Source organism: Microcaecilia unicolor, chromosome 1 (genome assembly GCF_901765095.1).
Source record: "Microcaecilia unicolor chromosome 1, aMicUni1.1, whole genome shotgun sequence".
NCBI classification, from domain to species: Eukaryota; Metazoa; Chordata; class Amphibia; order Gymnophiona; family Siphonopidae; genus Microcaecilia; species Microcaecilia unicolor.
Window position 1 is genome coordinate 484,281,124 of NC_044031.1, and position 21,417 is coordinate 484,302,540.

A 21,417-nucleotide genomic window follows, 5' to 3' on the forward strand; every position below is an offset into this window, starting at 1 on the left:
TGTTTGTTCTGTTCCAGGCTGCACTCTCAGTTAGTTGGTAAATTTTTTTAGGTCAATCTCAGTTATGTCCTCGCCGTTGTGAGGCCCAATTGACCATGGTTGTTGTTTTGAGTGAGCCTGGGGGCTAGGGATACCCCATCAGTGAGAACAAGCAGCCTGCTTGTCCTCGGAAAAAGCGAATGCTACATACCTGTAGAAGGTATTCTCCGAGGACAGCAGGCTGATTGTTCTCACAAACCCGCCCGCCTCCCCTTTGGAGTTGTGTCTTCCCTTGTATCTCTTTTGCTACATATGAGACTGGCCGGCTCGAGCCGGTTTCGGGCGGGAAGACGGCCGCGCATGCGCGGTGCGCGCGAGGGCTAGCAAAGGACTTTGCTAGTGAAGATTCCGATTGGAGGGGCTGCCGTGGACGTCACCCATCAGTGAGAACAATCAGCCTGCTGTCCTCGGAGAATACCTTCTACAGGTATGTAGCATTCGCTATATTCCTCACCCTCAGCTTTGAGCCTCACAGTGCTATTATGGCATTTCCTCCTGTCATTTATATATCTGAAAAAGGTCTTGTCCTCCAATTTTACTATATCGGCTATCTTTTCTTCCATTTGCCTCTTCGCTTTCCTAACAACTTTTCCAGCTTCCTCTAGCTTTTCCTGGTACTTCTGCCTGTCTCCCTCTTTCTGAGTCATCTTGTAATGTGTGAAGGCTAACCACCTTTCCCTTATCTTTCCAGCTGCTATGTTTGAGAACCAGAGCAGCCTTCTTTTCCTCTTTTATGTAATTTTCTAACATAAAGGTTTGTCGCCTTTAAGATAGCTCCTTTCAATTTTGCCCACTGCTGCTCTACTGCCTTCAGCTGCTCCCATCCAGTCAACTCTTCCTTGAGAAATTCCCCCGTCTCAGCAAAGTTAGTTTTGTTTTGTTTTTTTTAAATCTAGGACCTTCAGTCTTGAGTAAAACCTCTTCTCCTTTGTTTTCATATTAAACCACACCATTCAGTGATCACTAGATGCCAAATGATCTCCCACCGTAAAATCAAAAACATTGTCCCCATTTTTAAGCACCAGATCTAGAATAGCTCCATCCCTTGTCAGTTCTGTTACCCACTGCTGAAACGATTCTTCCTGTAGAGAATCTAAGATCCCTTTGCTTCTAGATGACCCTGCAGCAGGAATACACCAGTCAACATCTGGAATATTAAAACCACCTATCGGTAGTACTTCCCCTTTCCTAGCTATCTTGTGGATGTTTTCAATTAAGTCTCTGTCCATTTCTTCTGACTGTGAAGGTGACCTGTATATTATACCAATGTAAATAAATTTTCCTTTTCCTCTTACCAGTTTGACCCACAGCACTTCTTCCTTAACCCATATGTCCTGCAGTTCTGTCACTTTTTAATATTACTCTTAACATATAATGCCACACCACCACCCTTTTTTCCTACCCTGTCCTTCCTGAATAGATTATAGCCAGGTATACCTATATCCCAGTCATGGTTCTCCATGAACCACATCTCGGTGACTACCACTAAATCCAAGTCTGCTTCTATCATTACAGCCTCTAGATCTAGAAATTTAGTTCCCATACTATGGGCATTGGTAAAAAAGGCTCTCCAGATGTCACTCTTTTTTCTGCTTTCTATAAGGGTATTTGATGTTTTACCTTCCTGAGGGTTATTAATTACTTTGGGACTTTTCTCTCCCATCCCCAGGAAATTTAGTTTTGAAGCCTTCTTTAGTATTTTAGCCTGTCTGTTACTGAAGACACTTCATCCCTTCCTTGAAAGGTGGGCACCATCACTGCTTGGAAAATCATCCCATGATCTAGGAATTCAAAGCGCTCGTGTTGGCACCAATCACGCAGCCACATGTTTAGCTCCAGGATGTGAACTTCCCTCCTTTGGCCTTTACCTTCAACAGGAAGGAATGGGGGAATACCTGAAGAAAGAGCTGTTGGCATGGGAAGGCATAGGAGAAGTGGAAAATCAGTGGCCAAAGCTAATGGCCGTGATAAATATGGTAACTGATCTTTATGCAAGGAAAGCAAACAAAAACAAGAGAAACAGGAAGCCTATATGGTTCTCCAAATGAGTAGCTGAAAAAATAAGAGCAAAAGAGCTTTGTTCAAGAAATACAAAAGAACACAATGAGAGGATCACGGAAAAGATTATCAGATTAAACTCAAAGAAGCGAAGAGGGAAATACGGCTAGCAAAAACGCAAGTGGAAGAAAATAAAGATGTAAAGAGAGGTGATGACCTTTTTCAGATATATTGGTGAAAGGAGAAAAAAGAGGAATGGGATTGCAAGACTTGAAAGATAATGAGAATGTATATGTGGAGAGTGATGAGGATAAAGCAAATGTGCTAAACAATTACTTCTCTTCGTTGTTCATGGAGGAAAATTCTGGAGAAGGACTGCGGTTGGCTGCTGAGGGAACATCTGGGAATGGAGTAGATACTGCGCCGTTTATGGAAGAAAAGGTTTATAAACCGCTTGAGAATCTGAAGGTGGACAAAGCTATGGGGCTGGATGGGATACATCTCAGGATACCAAGGGAGCTCAGAGAGGTCGTGGCGAGACCTCTTAAAGATTTATTTAATAGATCTCTAGAGACTGGAGACGTGCGGATGTGGTTCCTCTTCACAATGGTGGAGACAAGGAAGAAGTGGGAAACTACAGACCGGTAAGTCTCACGTCGGTATTAGGAAAAATAATGGAGTCGCTGCTGAAAGAAAGGATAGTTAACTTCCTAGAAGCCAACGGGCTACAGGACCCAAGGCAACATGGCTTTACCAAAGGAAAATCCTGCCAAATGAATCTTATTGTCTTCTTTGACTGGGTGACCAAGGAACTGGATGAAAGATACGCGCTAGATGTAATCTATTTGGATTTCAGCAAAGCCTTTGATACAGTCCCCCACAGATGAATAAGCTGAAAGGGCTAGGACCAAAAGTGGTGAACTGGATAGGATACTGGTTGACCGACAGGTGGCAGAGGGTGGTGGTAAATGGAATCCGCTTGGAGGAAAGGAAGGTGAGCAGTGGAGTTCCTCAGGAGTCTGTGCTGGAGCCGATTCTGTTTAATATATTTGTGGGAGATATTGCTGAAGGGTTGGAAGGAAAGGTTTGCCTTTTTGCGGATGACACAAAGATAGCCAATAGAGTGGATACCCTGGAGGGAGTAGAAACAATGAGACAGGATCTCCAAACGTTTGAAGAATGGTTGAGGGTCTGGCAGTTAAAAATTTAATCTCAAACAGTACACATTCAGGAATCTATTAAGGAATACTTCCTCAATTTTAAATCGTCAATTATAAAGAAAGTTTCTACAATAGTTATAATATCATAAATTTAGTAAAAGTTTATTCATTTCAACTAATTTTATCAATATTAATAAAGCACAGCAATCATTTCCCTCACATACATAACAATATTAAAACATCTCAAATCCTTAGGCATTTGTCCATGGTAAAAGTATTAAGTGGACTGAACCAGTCAGCACACTATAAATGTCCAGATCAGTCTTTCAGTCAATTAAAAAGAGGAGTCTTCACACATGGAATTTCCTTCAAAACTCCTCAGTCCACTAATTTGCCATAATAGCATAAACAATTTGTGGCATATTCTTGTATCTTCGCTCTCCCACCTCCAGCAACTCTCTCCCATTCAGATCCCCTCCTCCCACATCCAGCAGCTCTCTCCCTTCCCTTCCCTCCAGCCCCCGTCTTCCCCACTCAAGTCCAGCACTTCTGCCTTCCTCCAATCCATCCAGCCCCAATCCAACACCCTCACTTTTCTGCCACAAGTCTGGGAGTCTCCCACAAGTCCGGAAGTGTTCCCTGCCTCAAATTACACAGGCAGCTCCGCTCCCCTTTGCCACGTCCATCCAGCCCTCTTTGATGCACTTCCTGTTTATGTAGGGCCGGATGGATGTGACGGGGGAGCATAGCTGCCTATGTGAACAGCAGCGCTGCCGGCGACGGCCCAAGAAAAGAAAGCTATGTCCCTGCATTAACTTCAGAACTTTTAGTACAAGAACAGTGCTGGGCAGACTTTAAGGTCTGTGCCCTGAGAATGACGAGGACAAATCAAACTCGGGTGTACATATGAAGTATCGCGTGCCATGTAAAATTAGTTTATCTTGTCGGGCAGACTGGATGGACCATACAGGTCTTTTTCTGCTGTCATTTACTATGTTGCATCTAGGTGCTTCACTCTCTGACCCAGAGCCTTGAAGTCTCGTTTGATATGTTCAGTAGGATACCTAGCAGTATCATTTGTGCCAACATGGATGAGCAGCATAGGGTAGCAGACAGTAAGCTTGATGAGTCTAGGCAGTCTTTCCGCTACATCTTGAGTCTTTGCACCAGGCAGACAACACACCTCCCTGGACATTGTTTTTGGGCGGCAAATGGGCTCCTCAGTACCCCTCAGAGGAGAATTACCAACCACAACTACTTTTTGCTTCTTAATGTCCACTGCTCCAGTGGCTTTGGGATCTTTGATCGTTGTTTCCTCCTGTTCTCTAGATGTTTTCAGCTCTTCTGCCTCCAGGGCTGTGAACCGATTCTTCAGTTCAACAGAAGATGGAGTTGGGGGGTTGATATTACAGGATCTGGTGACCATCCAGCTGTTCTTTTCCTGCACAAGATCTTGTCTCCCTTTGCTGGAGGTTCCCAATGTTTCAAAATGCATTTCTGGGATGAATTTCTGGTTGCAACCTCCTTTCATAGTTCTTGTACTTCTTTCATGAGGGATTCAATGTGAATGCGTTTATCACATGAAACAAGAATCTTGCTTTCGTCTAACATTCAGTCTGGACAGTGGTAGACGTAATGGGAGCTGCAGCTTTTGGAGCATGATTTTTCTTTGCCATACTTCCAAGTGTAGGAGTTTTTTTAGGATATTCAGTGATTTAGCTTATCCTTCCAGGTTTTAGGAATTTGTTTTGTTTGGAAGGTCTTGTTGGTAATACTTTTGATTATTTGCTATCTGTTGATTTTGGTGATCATCTGCTTTGCCGTTTTACTTACATTAATTTGTATGATGTTTTAAACTGTTTTTATATTCATGTTTATTTGCCTGACCAGTCCTAGGCGGTGGGTGGGGGCACTTTTCACTGGTATACTCCTTTGCAGTGTGGTCTAAGTATTTTTGTGTAATTCTCTAAGTTCTGGCTCTTGAAAACGCCTAGAGGCAAAACATGTCATGTCAGGACTGGTCAGTTGGCTGCATATTTGCTGGTGTTATAGAGAGCTCAATTTGAGAACTGGTGTCTTTGACTTTAACAGTGACCTTTTTTTTCAAGCAGTCATGTTTGGCTGGATGTTGATTTTCTTCAAGCAAGTTGGTTTGATTCAACTATAACATCACTGATTTGTAGCTGTCAACATCCATTGGTTGGTGGACTTTGAAAGTAGAATGAACATTTCAAACAAGTTGGAATTTTTCATCAATATTTTGGATTTTTCTCAATGACATGATTTGCTTAACTGCGTGTCTTTGGATCATCCAGGAATTTGTGCTTTGTGAGTCAATGACGGACAGTTTTTGAGAGTGTTAGAGTATGGTGGATTTGTAGTTGGAGTCACTTCTTTAGTCAGATTATTAAAACAATCTTATACTAATTATTCAAATAGTTTTGAAGGCTGCAATAAAGATTCAAATAGTGTAATAATTTTGTTATGTTGTATGTATATTAATTAGGGATATCCTGAAAATCTGGCCTATTGGCAACTCTCAAAGACTAAACTTGGACAAGACCAGCTTAGACCTTTGGGGTAGAAGAGATCAAGAATGGTACTTTTGTAGTTTGCAGTCAGAAGTAAACAGTAGAGAGACTATTACAACTGTGCAGATGCTCATTTATCTCAAGATTTAACACCCATGGATTAAGATGGTGTTGTACTAGGCGGTTAATATTAAACAAATGATCCTTTAAATAGCCATTAATGGATTGATTGAACATCTTTTGCAGGAATGAATGAGACTGTTCTGGAAGAGGCAGTGAAACAGATGAAGAAAACTCATTGACTACTCTGGCTAATACCGTGAACTTCTGAGATTGCACAGGGAATGACAGTCTCGGCAGGGCAGCGAGAAAACATCTGTGCTGGACCTGTGCTGTCTGTGCAAGAAATCTTTTGCTGACTGGGAATCTCTCAATAACTACACAGAAAAAGAAAGAGACAGATTGGCATTTACAGTCTGGGTTGAGTCGCTGTGGCACAGATAACACAGGAGATGACTACTCAGGCCTGTACCTATGATAATTGCAGTGGTGTGCTGGTAAATTTTTAACAGGCTCTCTCCTCGGTCCACCTCGGCGCCCCCCCCAAAATTGCAGAGCTAGCTATAGCCGGGGGGGGGGGGGGGCAATGCATTACTCTCTCCAGGAAAAAAAGAATAAATGATCCCAGGTTCCAATCTAATTCATGTTTAATATGGGATAAAATGCCGTAAATAAATATAAACTTTTAACATTCAGCACCTGATTCTCAAAGTGGACATATTCCAAACACTATAATGAAAATAAAATTATTGTTTTCTACCTTTGTTGTCTGGTGACTTTGTTTCTCTGATCATGCTGGCCCAGTATCTGATTCTGCTGCTCTCTATCTGTTCCCTTGACTCTGTTTCCAGGGCTTCCTTTCCATTTATTTCTTTTCTTTCCTCCTTTCTGGTCCTCCGCAGACTTGACTGTACAGTGGATCCAGCTTCTGCCTATTTTCTCCATCCACGTGCAGTTTCTCTCCTCACTTCCTTTTCCCTCATCTAATCTCCTTCCTCTATCTTCCCTCCATGTCCAGCATTTCTTCTCTCTCCCTTCCCTCCCCTCCATCCATGTCCAGAATTTCTCTTGCCCTTCCCTCCATCCATGCCCAGCAATTTTCTTCTCTCCCCTGCCCCCCTCTGCCCATCCATGCCCAGCAATTCTCCTCCCTCCCCTGCCCTCCCGCTTCCATCCATGTCTAGCGATGTCCTTCGCCCCCACCCTCCCCTCCTGCTCTCATCTGTCAGTTTCAATTACCTCTCTCGAAGTACTGCCTTATTTAAGGCCCTGCTGCCTGTCTCCAGCTGCCTTCCCTGCTTGCTTCTGAGAAGTTTGCGCCCTTAGTCCCGCCGTTGTGGAAAAAGGAAATAACATCAGAATGACATCAGAAGGCGGGACTAAGGGCGCGAACTCAGAAGCAAGCAGAGAAGGCAGCTAGAGACGGGCAGCAGGGCTTTAACTAAGGCGGTACTTCGAGGGAGGTAATTGAAACTGACGGATGGGAGCAGCAGGGGAGGGTGGGGGCGAAGGACATTGCTAGACATGGATGGGAGCGGGAGGGGAGGTAAGTATGGCGCCCTCCTGCCATGCTTACCTTGTGTAATGGAGCCGGCTCGCCCCGAACAACAACCAGCTCGCACGAGCTGTCAAAATTTAACAAGCGGCTCTTGCGAGCCAGCTCCAGCACACCACTGGATAATTGTTTAGATAGACCCATATATTTTAGGGGGTGAAGAACTTTTCTGCACAAAAGAGGAGCAGGACTTGGATGTGATCGTATATGATGATCTTAAGGTGGCCAAGCAACTAGAAAAGTTGATGGCAAAAGCTAGAAAGGATGCTAAATGCATAGGGAGAGGAATGGCCAGTAGGAAAAAGGTGATATTGCCCCTGCATGACAGTCTGGTCAGACCTCATTTAGAATATTGTGTACACACCTTCAAAAGATATAAACAGAATGAAGTCTATCAAGAGGGCTTCTAAAATGGTCAGTGGTCATCGTCATAAAGCATATGGGGACAGACTTAAAGATCTCAATAGGAATACTTTGGAAGAAAGGGGGGGAGACGGGAGGTATGATAGAGGAATTTAAATATCTACCTGGCATAAATGTTCAGGAGCCGAGTCAATTGAAAGGAACCGCTGGCATGAGGAGGCATACAATGAAGGTGAAAGGGGATAGACTCAGAAGTAACCTGAGGAAATATTTCTTCACAGAAAGGGTGGTGAATTTGTTGAATGGCATCCCAGTGGAGGTACTGGAGATGGAAACTGTATCTAAATTCAAGAAAGCTTGAGCCAGATACATAGGATCTCTAAGGGAGAGGAAGGGATGATAAAATGGCATGAATGTGCAGACTGGATAGGTCATATAGAGGGGCATAATTGAAAGGGACATCCAATGGAGGGGCAGGGAAACCCATATTATCAAAACAAGATGGACGTCCATCTTTTGTTTCGATAATACGGTCAGGGATGTCCAAATCTTGAAATTTTTGTCGTCCTTAGAGATGGTCGTCCCTAGACTTGGTCATTTCTGATTTTCGGCGATAATGGAAACCAAGGACATCCATCTCAGAAACGACCAAATGCAAGCCCTTTGGTCATAGGAGGAGCCAGCATTTGTAGTGCACTGGTCCCCTTGACATGCCAGGACAGCAACCGGGCACCCTAGGGGGCACTGCAGTGGACTTCATAAATTGCTCCCAGGTACATAGCTCCCTTACCTTGTGTGCTGAGCCCCCCCCCCCCCCCAAACCCACTACTCACAACTGTACACCACTACCATAACCCTTACAGGTGAAGGGGGGGCATCTAGATGTGGGTGTGGTGGGTTTTGGAGGGCTCACTGTTTCCTCCACAAACATAACAGGTAGGGGGAGGATGGGCCTGGGTCCGCCTGTCTGAAGTGCACTGCACCCACTAAAACTGCTCCAGGGACCTGCATACTGCTGTGATGGACCTGAGTATGACATCTGAGGCTGGCAAAAAAATATTAGGCTTGTATTATATCTACAATGAATATGCATGCAATAGATTTTCATGCACTGCCTCCTTGCTATATGCAAATCTCTCATGCATATTTATTGTGGATATCCCGATAACCTAACTGGCAGGGTGTGCCTGGGTTAAGCATCAACAGTGTAGAGGGCTAAATTATTATTTTTTTTTTTTTTAGTTACTCTGACCCTTGTCGTTGGAAATTGGAGAGAGTTTTAAATTTGGACCTGTGGGGTACTGCTAGCCAGTGCAGTTTTCACAGATAGGGTATACTGCTTGTAACCCTCATCAGCTGTGCTGCAGCATTCTGAATTGGAGCTGTGATCTGACAAATATACAGGGCATTACAGTATGGATCACTGTGATAAAACTTGTCTTGATTTATGGAGAGAGATTTCATAGTTGCCACATATGACACAGGCAGTTTGTAAAGAGTCCCTGAATTTTGCTGGATCAAAGTGATGAGTCCCGCAGTATCCCAAGATTCCTTACCTGTGATTTTAGGGTGAGCTTATAGTTCCTGAAGGAATTTGGATTTCCGGTATCTGTCTGCTTGTATTAGGATCCCACAGGATCATCATTTTCCCTAGGTTGAGGCAGAGTTTTGTTCCACCTTCTTGAGCTGCTGTTAGGCAGTCAAATTTACTCAAAGCTGTGAGTAGGTCTGATAGATCTAGCTTGCAACAATTCAAAATTTCCCCCAGTTTCTAAATCCTGTATCATTATTGCCATTACTAGGATTTAATTTGCCTGTTTCTAAGTTTACTTCACTGTACTGTGTTTTACACTGTCCCTTTGTCATGTTACTATTGTTATACTGTTTCTGTAATGTAAGTTCATGTTTAGCTATACATGTTCCATCCAAGGCAGTGTGTATCTCTTCATAAAGGCAGTTAATAAAATAAAAACCAGCTATAACAGAGGTGAATAAACCTCTGATCTATGAGAGGATTTTCCCCCAATGTTCAGCAGCGCTAAGAAAACAAATTGGAGGAACTGAGGAGACAGCTACACATGGAAAGGGTTGTCCATACTCAGAGCTTTATGCTGGTTCTGAGCTCTGGGAATGTGGTTCCCTCTCTGTACTGGCAGATCAGGGGAGTAGCCAGACCTTGGCAGGAGGGGGGTCCAGAGGCCAAGGTGGGGGACACATTTTAGCCTTCCTCTCCCAGCTGCTGACCCCCCCCCCTCCTGCTGCTGACCCTCACCCACTATTTTTGACCTCCCCCTTGTGGCAGCGGGTCGAAAGTGGCGGGGTAGGGTTGGCGAGGGGGGGGTCAAAAGTAGAGGGGGCCAGGACTAAATCTGTAGGGGTCCATGCCCCTGTGGCCCCACCTAGCTACGCCCCTGTGGCAGATCATGCTGTACTGGAAGACATCACCCACTTGAGGGTCGGAGTTAGACAATGAAGCCTTAAGCTACATAAAGCTTGGAGGTCCCTTGCTAAAATGTTACACCAGAAGGTCTCACAAATGTGCCTACCAAAACAGGACCTTGGATCACCATGAATTTGGCTTAAAATATTACTTAAATTAATTACAAATAAAGCCATTTTAAAACTACACATAAACATTTGCTACACAAGATTTAAAAAAAAAAATACAGTACACATAAAATGCTTAAAAAAAAAATCAGAAATGTTGTAAGGCCCTAAGCTATAGCTTGTTTAGCTTAGGCACAGTGTGCACTAAAAATAAGCATGTGCTAAATGCTAGAGTCACCCATATATTCCTATGGGCATCTTTAGCAATTAGCATGCGTTAATCATTAGTGCACACTAAAAACACTACCACGCTAAGCAAGATATTGTGATAGTGTAGCAATTCAAGTCCCATCATCTCAGTCTGGAGCATCACAATTGCTTCTGAAGCCAGATAGTGCACAGGACATTCCTCTAAGTGAAGCCTGGTCTTAAAACAGCTCAGATTAGCCTGGGGCCATGGCGTTGCCCCATGCAACGTGACCCCCCCCCCCTGGCGAAGGGACACCCCCCCACCCCGATGAAAGACCCCCCCGGGTGCACACCGCTGGGGGAGTGCCGCGCGCCGGTCAGTGTCGTTGGTTTCCATGCTCCCTCTGCCCCGGAACGGCAGAGGGAGCATGGAAACCAACGACGCTGACCTGTGCGCGGCACCCCCCCCCCCCCCCCCAGCGGCGTGCACCCGGGGCGGACCGCCCCCACTGCCCCCCCCCCCCTTGCTCCGCCACTGGCCTGGAGCTGGATTCTATGCAACAAGTCAGTTACTAAAAAATTGGATTACCACAGAAATCCCATAGTGCACATGTGCTGCTGTGACAAAAGCTGCAAAGGCTCCAAGTGCAAATTCTTCAACCCTTCCCAGAAGTCCTGTAACTGCCACACAGACTACCATAGTCAGTGGAACGAGGAGCCAGTGAAATGCTTCTGATCTGGTGCTGGTCATCTGAGAGATTATCACTCTGCACTGTTGAAAAAAACATTAAAAGTTTCATTATTTAAAAGGGTTGGTAATAGCAAAAACAATAAAATAATCCAGAGAAACATAACATAATCATAGCAGGTCCTTTGTCATGAGGAAATAAAAAGAAAGCCGAAGATTAAGTGGGGTCTATGGTGTTGCAATTGGAATTGGAAGGAATTTGGACATGTAGACCTTCCCATTCTTATCTACCCGTTATAGTCAATATCTGGAGTTTTGCTCTAGAGGCAGCATGCAGGGGAATTCTATATATGGTGCTTATAATTGTGCATGCCCAATTTGTGTGCGCAATTTAAGTAATGAGCCTGTTAGGACCAGTAATAATTTTTGGAGCTAATTTGGATTTACATGTGCATCATGCTAAGCAATGTTCTACAAAGCTGTGCCTGAGTACATAAGTACATAAGTATTGCCATACTGGGACAGACCAAAGGTCCATCAAGCCCAGCATCCTGTTTCCAACAGTGGCCAATCCAGGTCACAAATACCTGGCAAGATCCAAAAAAAAAATACAAAACATTTTATACTGCTTATCCCAGAAATAGTGGATTTTCCCCAAGTCCATTTAATAATGGTCTATGGACTTTTCCTTTAGGAAGCTGTCCAAACCTTTTTTAAACTCTGCTAAGTTAACCACCTTTACCACATTCTCTGGCAACGAATTCCAGAGTTTAAGTACATGTTGAGTAAAGAACAATTTTCTCCGATTCGTTTTAAATTTACTACATTGTAGCTTCATCGCATGCCCCCTAGTCCTAGTATTTTTGGAAAGCATAAACAGACGCTTCATATCTACCCGTTCAACTCCACTCATTATTTTATAGACCTCTATCATATCTCCCTTCAGCCACCTTTTATCCAAGCTGAAGAGCCCTAGCTGCTTCAGCCTTTCCTCATAGGGAAGTTGTTCCATCCCCTTTATCATTTTCGTTGCCCTTCTCTGCACCTTTTCTAATTCCACTATATCTTTTTTGAGATGTGGCGACCAGTATTGAACACAATATTCAAGGTGCGGTCGCACCATGGAGTGATACAAAGGCATTATAATATCCTCATTTTTGTTTTCCATTCCTTTCCTAATAATACCTAACAATCTATTTGCTTTCTTAGCCGCAATAGCACACTGAGCAGAAGGTTTCAACGTATCATCAACGACGACACCTAGATCCCTTTCTTGGTCCGTGACTCCTAACGTGGAACCTTGCATGACGTAGCTATAATTCGGGTTCCTCTTTTCCACATGCATCACTTTGCACTTGCTCACATTAAATGTCAATTGCCATTTAGACACCCAGTCCTGTAAGGTCCTCATGTAATTTTTCACAATCCTCCCACAATTTAACGACTTTGAATAACTTTGTGTCATCAGCAAATTTAATTACCTCACTAGTTACTCCCATCTCTAGGTCATTTATAAATATGTTAAAAAGCAGCGGTCCCAGCACAGACCCCTGGGGAACCCCACTAACTACCCTTCTCCATTGAGAATACTGACCATTTAACCCTACTCTCTGTTTTCTATCTTTTAACCAGTTTTTAATCCACAATAGAACACTACCTCCTATCCCATGACTCTCCAATTTCCTCTGGAGTCTTTCATGAGGTACTCTGTCAAACGCCTTCTGAAAATCCAGATACACAATATCAACCGGCTCACCTTTATCCACATGTTTGTTCACCCCTTCAAAGAAATGTAGTAGATTGGTGAGGCAAGATTTCCCTTCACTAAATCGATGTTGACTTTGTCTCATTAATCCATGCTTTTGAATATGCTCTGTAATTTTGTTCTTAATAATAGTCTCTACCATTTTGCCCGGCACTGACATCAGACTCACCGGTCAATAATTTCCCGGATCTCCTGGTCTCCAACACTGGTTAATGTGGAGCCCATCCTTTCGGAATAGGCTCCCCCTTCCCCAGAATGTTGCCCAGTTCCTAACAAATCTAAAACCCTCCTCCCTGCACCATCGTCTCATCCACGCATTGAGAATCCGGAGCTCTGCCTGTCTCTTGGGCCCTGCGCGTGGAACAGGTAACATTTCAGAAAATGCTACCCCAGAGGATCTGGATTTGAGCTTTCTACCTAAGAGCCTAAATTTGGCTTCCAGAACCTCTCTCCCACATTTTCCTATGTCATTGGTACCCACACGTACCAAGACAGCTGGCTTCTCCCCAGCACTATCTAAAATCCTATCTAGGTGACGCATGAGGTCCGCCACCTTCGCACCAGGTGATCCTCACGTCCACCAGCCACCCAGCTATCTGTTTATTTATTTATTTATTTTATTTATTTATTGCACTTGTATCCCACATTTTCCCACCTATTTGCAGGCTCAATCTGGCTTACAAAGACCTGTTATGGCAACGCCATTCCAGGGTAAAAGATACAGTTGGTGTTACAAAAAGATTGAGAATGACAAAAAAAGAGCTAAGCAGACAGTAATAGAGAGACGACTTTCAGAATAAGGGTGGAGTGTTGAAATGTTGCAATTAAGCTATGGATTCTCGTGGTAGGCTTTGTTGAAGAGAGAGGTTTTCAGAGATTTGCGAAAATTAGTTATTTCATTAATTGTTTTCAAGCTAGTTGGTAGTGCATTCCACAGCTGAGTGCTCATGTAGGAAAAGCTGGTTGCATGTGTTAGTCTGTATTTTAATCCTTTATAGCTGGGGAAGTGTAGATTAAGAAATGTGCAGGCAGATCTTTTAGCATTTCTGGGAGGCAGGTCCACAAGGTCTAGCATGTAGGCCGGGGCATCTCCGTAGATGATTTTATGAACAATCGTGCAGATCTTGAACGCGGTACGTTCTTTACGTGGAAGCCAGTGTAGTTTCTCTCTTATGGGTTTTGCACTTTCATATTTTGTTTTTCCAAATATGAGGCTGGCTGCGGTATTCTGGGCTGTTTGAAGTTTCTTGACAGTCTGTGCTTTGCAGCCAACGTAAAGTGCGTTACAATAGTCTAGATGACTTAGTACCATCAACTGTACCAGGTTGTGAAAAATGGATCTATTTGCCTAATGATGGAATCACCGACTTCAACAGCTGTCCTAACCTTTCCCTCCCGGTCAGCACTTGGAGACATATCCTCTGTGCGAGAAGATAGTACATCCCCTGGTGGGCAGATCCTGGCTACAGAAGTACTTCCTACTTCACCAGGGTGATGCTCTCCTTCTAGGAGACCTCCCTCCTCAAAGGTAGCACAGGGGCTACTAGACTGGAGGTGGGACTTCTCTACAACATCCCTGTAGGTCTCCTCTATGTACCTCTCTATCTTCCTCAGCTCCACCAAGTCTGCTACTCTAGCCTCAAGAGAACGGACATATTCTCTGAGAGCTAGGAGCTCTTTGCATCGGGCACACACATATGACATCTCACCAACTGGGAGATAATCATACATGTGACAATGCAAAAGACTGGATAGCACCCCTCTCGCTGCTGGACTGCTGACTCCATCTTAGTGTTTTTGAGTTTTTCAATAATTTAAAACTTGGTGGGTGGGTCAGGGGTGTTCACTACAGATGCACATTCTATTATAGAATCTGGGATATCTGCACCTAATTACGAGTGGGGATTAATGCCAGAGTACAGTTGGTGTAAATCCTCGTACCTAGAAGTTGGGTGTGGATCCCGGCACTATGTGGTATTCTATAAATGGCACCCCGCACTATGCAGGCTATGCCACTACGGACTGCTGCTTGAAGTATAAAGGCCTGGGTGCAACTCTAGGTCACATGTTCTGGACCTGTCCTCAAGCGAAATGTTTCTGGATGACAGTCTTCAAGTTTAGTCAAGAGTGTTGACATTGTCTACCCTTGCATAGCCCATTTTTACTCTCTGTTGATTACCCTTCAGGCCAAGCCTTTCCATCTGGGTTTAAGGCCTTCCTACAAAGAGCTATTTTGTTTGCTCTTAAGTCAATTCTTTTTTCCTTGTTGGATAATACAGGCTCTCACTTTTCCTTTTAGAGAACCTCTATGATAATCCATATGCAAGTGGAGCGAATGGCATTTTGTGATTTGTCTCGTGCTGCTGGTCAACATTTCCAAGCCATATGGGAACCTTTTTGGGGTACTCTGACACCACATGCAAGAAGTTATTTGCTTAATATTTGACCTGCTATTATGACTGCATTCCTGGAAATGGAACCTTATAAGAAAGAAAGACTGCATCCAGATTCTGTGGGATTCAAGGGCGGGAGGTGGGTGGGAATAATCTTTACAATGTGATTACCAACACAGTTGAATCTGTATTGTTGCAATTTGTATGTTATGTCCTGTTGGTTTCATAAACAAGACTGAAACATAAATGGCATCCAGCTTGGAGCACCGTTTGTAGAATAACACTCAGCATGTTTTTTTTTTTTCAGAGTCCTAATTTGTACATAAGTACATAAGTAATGCCACACTGGGAAAAGACCAAGGGTCCATCGAGCCCAGCATCCTGTCCACGACAGCGGCCAATCCAGGCCAAGGGCACCTGGCAAGCTTCCCAAACATACAAACATTCTATACATGTTATTCCCGGAATTATGGATTTTTCCCAAGTCCATTTAGTAGCAGTTTATGGACTTCTCCTTTAGGAATCCGGCTAATCCCCTTTTAAACTCTGCCAAGCTAACCGCCTTCACCACGTTCTCCGGCAATGAATTCCAGAGTTTAATTACGCGTTGGGTGAAGAAATGTTTTCTCCAATTTGTTTTAAATTTACTACACTGTAGTTTCATCGCATGCCCCCTAGTCCAAGTATTTTTGGAAAGCGTGAACAGACGCTTCACATCCACCTGTTCCACTCCACTCATTATTTTATACACCTCTATCGTGTCTCCCCTCAGCCGTCTCTTCTGCAAGCTGAAAAGCCCTAGCCTCCTTAGTCTTTCTTCATAGGGAAGTCGTCCCATCCCCGCTATCATTTTAGTCGCCCTTCGCTGCACCTTTTCCAATTCCACTATATCTTTCTTGAGATGCGGCGACCAGAATTGAACACAATACTCAAGGTGCAGTCGCACCATGAAGCGATATAACGGCATTATAACATCCTCACACCTGTTTTCCATACCTTTCCTAATATTACCCAACATTCTATTCGCTTTCCGAGCCGCAGCAGCACACTGAGCAGAAGGTTTCAGTGTATTATCGACGACGACACCCAGATCTCTTTCTTGGTCCGTAACGCCTAACGTGGAACCTTGCATGACGTAGCTATAATTCAGGTTCTTTTTTCCCACATGCATCACCTTGCACTTGCTCACATTTGGGTGCTATTTACTGAATTTAGTCCACGGTTTAGTGAGGTGCCTTTAATCCTTTGCAACCTGAGGAAAATAAAATGTCATGAAGCAGTGCAGTTTTGCCATTTGTCTGCCATCACATCTAGTTTCTTTGCTGCCTCATTTCTGTGGGAAACCTAAGGATATTAGCATACATTGCACCTTTTATATTTTTAACAATGTCTTCACACGAAGAAAACCCATTTGACCTTTTTAATGCTTTTGGATACATTCAAATACAATATTTTCTGTAACTCGCTTGAGCTACACCTGGAAAAGGTGTGAGTCAAAATCCAAATAACATAATTGGCCCTTTTAAATCTTCTGTACATCATACTGTATGGTGCACTCATGTGACTACCATGCTTGGAAGCTTTGTGCTGCAGATTTACAGAGTAAATGTTTTATACTAATATTTTAATCTGATAGCAAAATAGGAAAAAAAATATAATGCTGGTTTGTGAGAAGGGACTACCTGATCCTGGACTCTGAGATGAAAACAAGTGTCATCTACTGTAATAACTAGTACCTTCTCCTTGCAAATACTGTTTTAATGCATGAAAATCAAATTTTGTCAGAAAAAGCTTATTCGTGCTATCAGAATGGTTGAGGTGAACTCTGAATGGCACTACTTGTGTACTGGTGCTGACTGCAGTGATGTTGCCGAGTTAAATTTCTTGTGTGACCACACAAGCGGCAGTAGCCTGCTATCTAGGAAAGGATAAGGGTGTAATTTGGTTTATGCACAGAAATGGGTTATTCTATAATTGTCCAGACTATATACAAGTAACTGTTGCCATTTCACACATACTTTTTTACCAGCATGTTGCAGATGCATTTCCAAGGGAGCAGTTGGGGTGGGCTTGGACGTACTTGTATACTTGAAATAGGTAATAAGATTGATTTGCGTATACTGCATGTATGTAAATCTTTAATATATAAATCCAAGGCCTCAAGGAGCTCCAGAACAACAAATTGGACAGCGAAGAGCTGAGTTGCTGTGTGGTTTTTTTTTTCTCCCGTCGCCAGGACCCTGAAGCAGCATTGCCTATTGGAGCACTAGCGAAACGCCAGCCAACGTTGGTCCGTGAGAATGTTTGAGCTTTGGAAATGATTCCAGGATAGACGACAGATTTTAAGCTAAGTACTCCTGGAAGTTCACTGGTTTGTTTGCTCTTTTTTTCATATGGACAATATTTGATGACAGCACCTGACATGGTGATTGAATGTACTGCTGAGTTTTACACGTGTTGAATCTTATGAAGTTTAGAAATTGTTATTTTGAGAACTCAGTTCCAGTTTTTGACAAATATTGAGGAAGGTTTTTTCAGCCAATGATGAGGAATTGGTCAAATTGATCACCTTCAGCTCTATAAATCTGTTGGTCTTGAGCTCCTTGAGGCTTTTTCCTTCCTCATGGTGTAATGTGCTGTAGTTCCACATATTTGTTGTTATATTAGGGGGTCATAGGTTTGGATTTATTTTCTGGTAAAGAATTAAGTGACTCTGCATCCATTTTTTTTCTGTGTGTATAGTGGAATCTTTCATATATATTCATTGGAGATATCCTGAAATCCTGACCGACTTGGGAAACATTGCTCTAGAGCAGGGGTTCTTAATGCAGGCCTCATAATACTCAGCCAGTCAGCTTTTTATGATATCCACAATTAATATGCACATAGACGCCTGGTAAAAGAGGTTGGGAAGCCTAAGCTTCCCCAGTTAAGCCCTTCACCTCCCTTCTGCTGCTACTTCTAAAGAGCAGCAATGGCAAAATCACACAAAAGCTACAGGGTTGCAGCCTGTATACATGAGCTGCTGACTCTGCCAGTGAAAGCTGGCACAAAGATATTTTACTTGCTGCCAAGCTGGGACATTTGAGGTCTTTTTCCTCCATTAGTGATTTATATATATATATATTGTGAAGAGCAAAGAAACTACAAACCCCAGAAGGCAGTGCAGCCCCAGAGAGATTCAGAACCAAGGAACTACAAAGCCCAGAAGGCAGGGCAACGTCAGAGAAGCCAGGAGCTAAGAAACTACAAGCCCCAGAAGGCAGTGCAGCACCAGCAGACAGATCAGGTGAAGGGAGAAGAATCTATGCAAGGGAGGGAGGAGCCGGGGTGTGATTGGGAGATGGAATCAGATGGGGGAAGGGAGGAGCCCCTAGAGCGGGAGGAAGGGGAGGAGAGAATGGAACTGGAGGAGGAGAAAGGAGGGGAGAATGAGGAGGAAATGGAAGTGCTGGTGGAGGGCTCTTAAAGTGAGTTATGAACTGAACTGGTGAGAGTGAATGAAGCCTTGGTGAATTGACCCGATGGGTGGATGTCAGGTGGTTTTGTGCTGACAAATGAGGGAGGTGGGTCATTAGGTCTAAGGGTGAGAAAGTGACTTAGACCATATTGCCATTGAATTGAACTGTTTAATTTCATTTCTAAGATGAACTGTGTGTGAAGGCAATGCTAGACTAAACTGTGTTTGAAAGCAGTGCTAAACTGAATTGAGGAGGAAAACATTGCTAACTGAACTGAATTGTGAGCAGTGCTCAGTAACTGTGGGAAAGAGCAGTGCAACTAAGTACTGGATTAGAAGCAGTGCTGGGGGGGAAACCATATTGAAAGCAGGGCCAAAGTGAACTGTGTGGAAAGCAGGCCCACGCTGAACTATATTGCAAGCAGGGCTCCAATGAACTGGGTTTAAAAGTGGAGCTACACTGAGGAGAGAGAAAGGCCTGTGAAGCCTTAAAGCAGAGTAAATGTACTCAGGAGCTAATAAAGCACTTCTGGTGATTTGCCTGTTGTCCGGAGACCCTGATTGCAGACTGTCGACTCGTGAGTGAAGGGCGTGCTTGGTAAAGAAAGGAAGAGACTGAGAAAGAGTGGCGCGGATCTGGCGGCTGAGCGTGACATATTATGGTGGCAGTGGTGGGATCGCAGTGAACCTCCACGGGAAGGAGTAGTGTCCTGGAAGGAGTGGAGTGGGTTCCGGACCAGACCAGTCGAGCAGTCGGAGCGAGGTGCAGGAGTCCTGGAGGTTTCGGAAGCCCGTCGTGTGGGCCAACGCTGACAAAGGCGTATTACTCGCCTACCCAGGTAAAGGGTACCTAGGGAGGAGGCGAGGGAGGATACAGTAATTGGAGAAGCACAGTTTCTGTGCAAGGGGAAAGAGTTTGTGAGATACCGCACTTGGGTGGTTGTTTTTTTTTGTCTTTTTGCAGGTGCGGGGAATCCGGTGAAGGATATGGATCCCAAAGAGCTGTTTGCGTTTATGACGCATCAATTTCAGAAACAGCAAGAGATGGCTCATCAGCTGTTGGAGGAGTCGTTGGCAGCTTCCCGGGCACAGCAGCAACCTCTCTTGGACTTATTTCAGGAGTTGCTTCGAGGTGGAGGACGGTTGTCTGACAGGGGGCCGGATGGAAGAGTGGACCAAGCAGAAGGAGCGGTGGGAGTAGGAGGACTTCCCGGAGTGAACTGGCTGCCGTGGGGTAAGCTGACTGAGTCGGACAATATTGAAGATTACTTAGGGGCATTTGAAAGGGTGGCGGTGGCTGCAGGGTGGCCCCGGGAACAATGGACAATTCGATTAGCCCCTGCGCTGTCTGGTGAGGCCTTGGCCGCCTTTAGGGCTTTGCCTACACTTGAGGTGGCGGACTATACCAAATTGAAAGAAGCTATTCTGGACAGGTATGGAGTGAGCCGCCACACATATAGAAGGCGATTCAGAGAATTACGCTGGGTGGAGAGTGAAACACCCCGGGCGTTGGCTCAAAAGCTTTTGGATTTAGCAGGAAAGTGGTTAGAGCCTGAAAAGAGAACTATGAATCAGGTAATGCAAGAGCTTGTGCTGGAACAATTTTTGGAGGCACTACCTGAAAAGTTTCGGGTGGATTTGATAAAGAAGGGGTGTATGTCACTTGAGGAGGCCATTAAAAGCATGGAATGCTTCCTGGAGGCCCAGCGGTGTGAAGGGGGAGGGGGACGAATGGGGGAGAAAGTGGCAAGAGTAACAGGGGCCAGACCTTCAGTGAATGAGGAGAGAATGTGTTACCGGTGTGGAAGGAAAGGACATCTGAGGAGGGACTGTTTTGCTAAACTAGGGTTCACCTCGTACTCCCAAGGGCCAGTGGTGAAACAATTGAGGCAAGCAGTGGAGATATGTGGGGTCTGGGTCAATGCTCTGCTAGATTCAGGGGCGGATCAGACCATGCTGTCTCGGGCCCTGTGGGAAAGAATAAAGGGAAAGAGAGGAGTATGTAATGATAATAGGGGCCGGGAGGTTAGCATTCAGTGTGTTCACGGGGCTACCACTACATATCCCCTTAAGCGAGTTGGTATAAAAGGTCCTTCAGGGTCACACTGGGTATGGGTGGCAATATTACCCCGGCTACCTCAGGAACTAATTTTGGGGAGGGATTGGCCCCCATTTGTGCACTGTTTAAGAGAAAAGGAAGGGTTGGTCGTTACTCGGGGGCAGAGGAAAGAGCAAGAAGGAGTAGAGCAGAACTTGTCACATATTTTTCCCTTTCATTTGGAGGTACTAGGGGCACCTGGGAAGACGCGGGAGGCAGGGCAAGTAAAAAAATTAACGCAGAGGCACAGGACTCAGACAATGAAAGGGATTGAGCAGGGAGGGGAGTTTCCGGAGGATCCTGAGGAGTTGTTGAGCAGGTTCCCTTATTTTAGCAGGGAACAGGAGTCAGATCTCACATTGAAATATGCCTGGGAACGGGCGAGGGAGCCGGTGGGGGGCACACAGGGACCCAAGTTTGTGATAGAGAAGGGTTTACTGTTTCGGGTGATGCCAGCTGAGGGCAGTGAGGAGGAGATTAAACAACTTATTGTACCTAGGGGATTCCGGAAGTTGGTGTTACAGTTAGCGCATGACCATCCTCTGGGAGGACATAAAGGGATCCAGAATAC

General features: G+C 44.5%; 1 protein-coding gene across 1 annotated transcript in view; it reads right to left on the bottom strand.

The window, feature by feature from the left end:
- LOC115477313 (ethanolaminephosphotransferase 1-like) overlaps positions 1-21,417 on the bottom strand; it is a 167,096-nt gene that overhangs the window by 12,138 nt on the left and 133,541 nt on the right. The window contains exon 9 of the mRNA XM_030214111.1: positions 11,032-11,214. Coding sequence (XP_030069971.1) covers positions 11,032-11,214 — 183 coding nt within the window. The remainder of the gene's footprint in view (positions 1-11,031; positions 11,215-21,417) is intronic.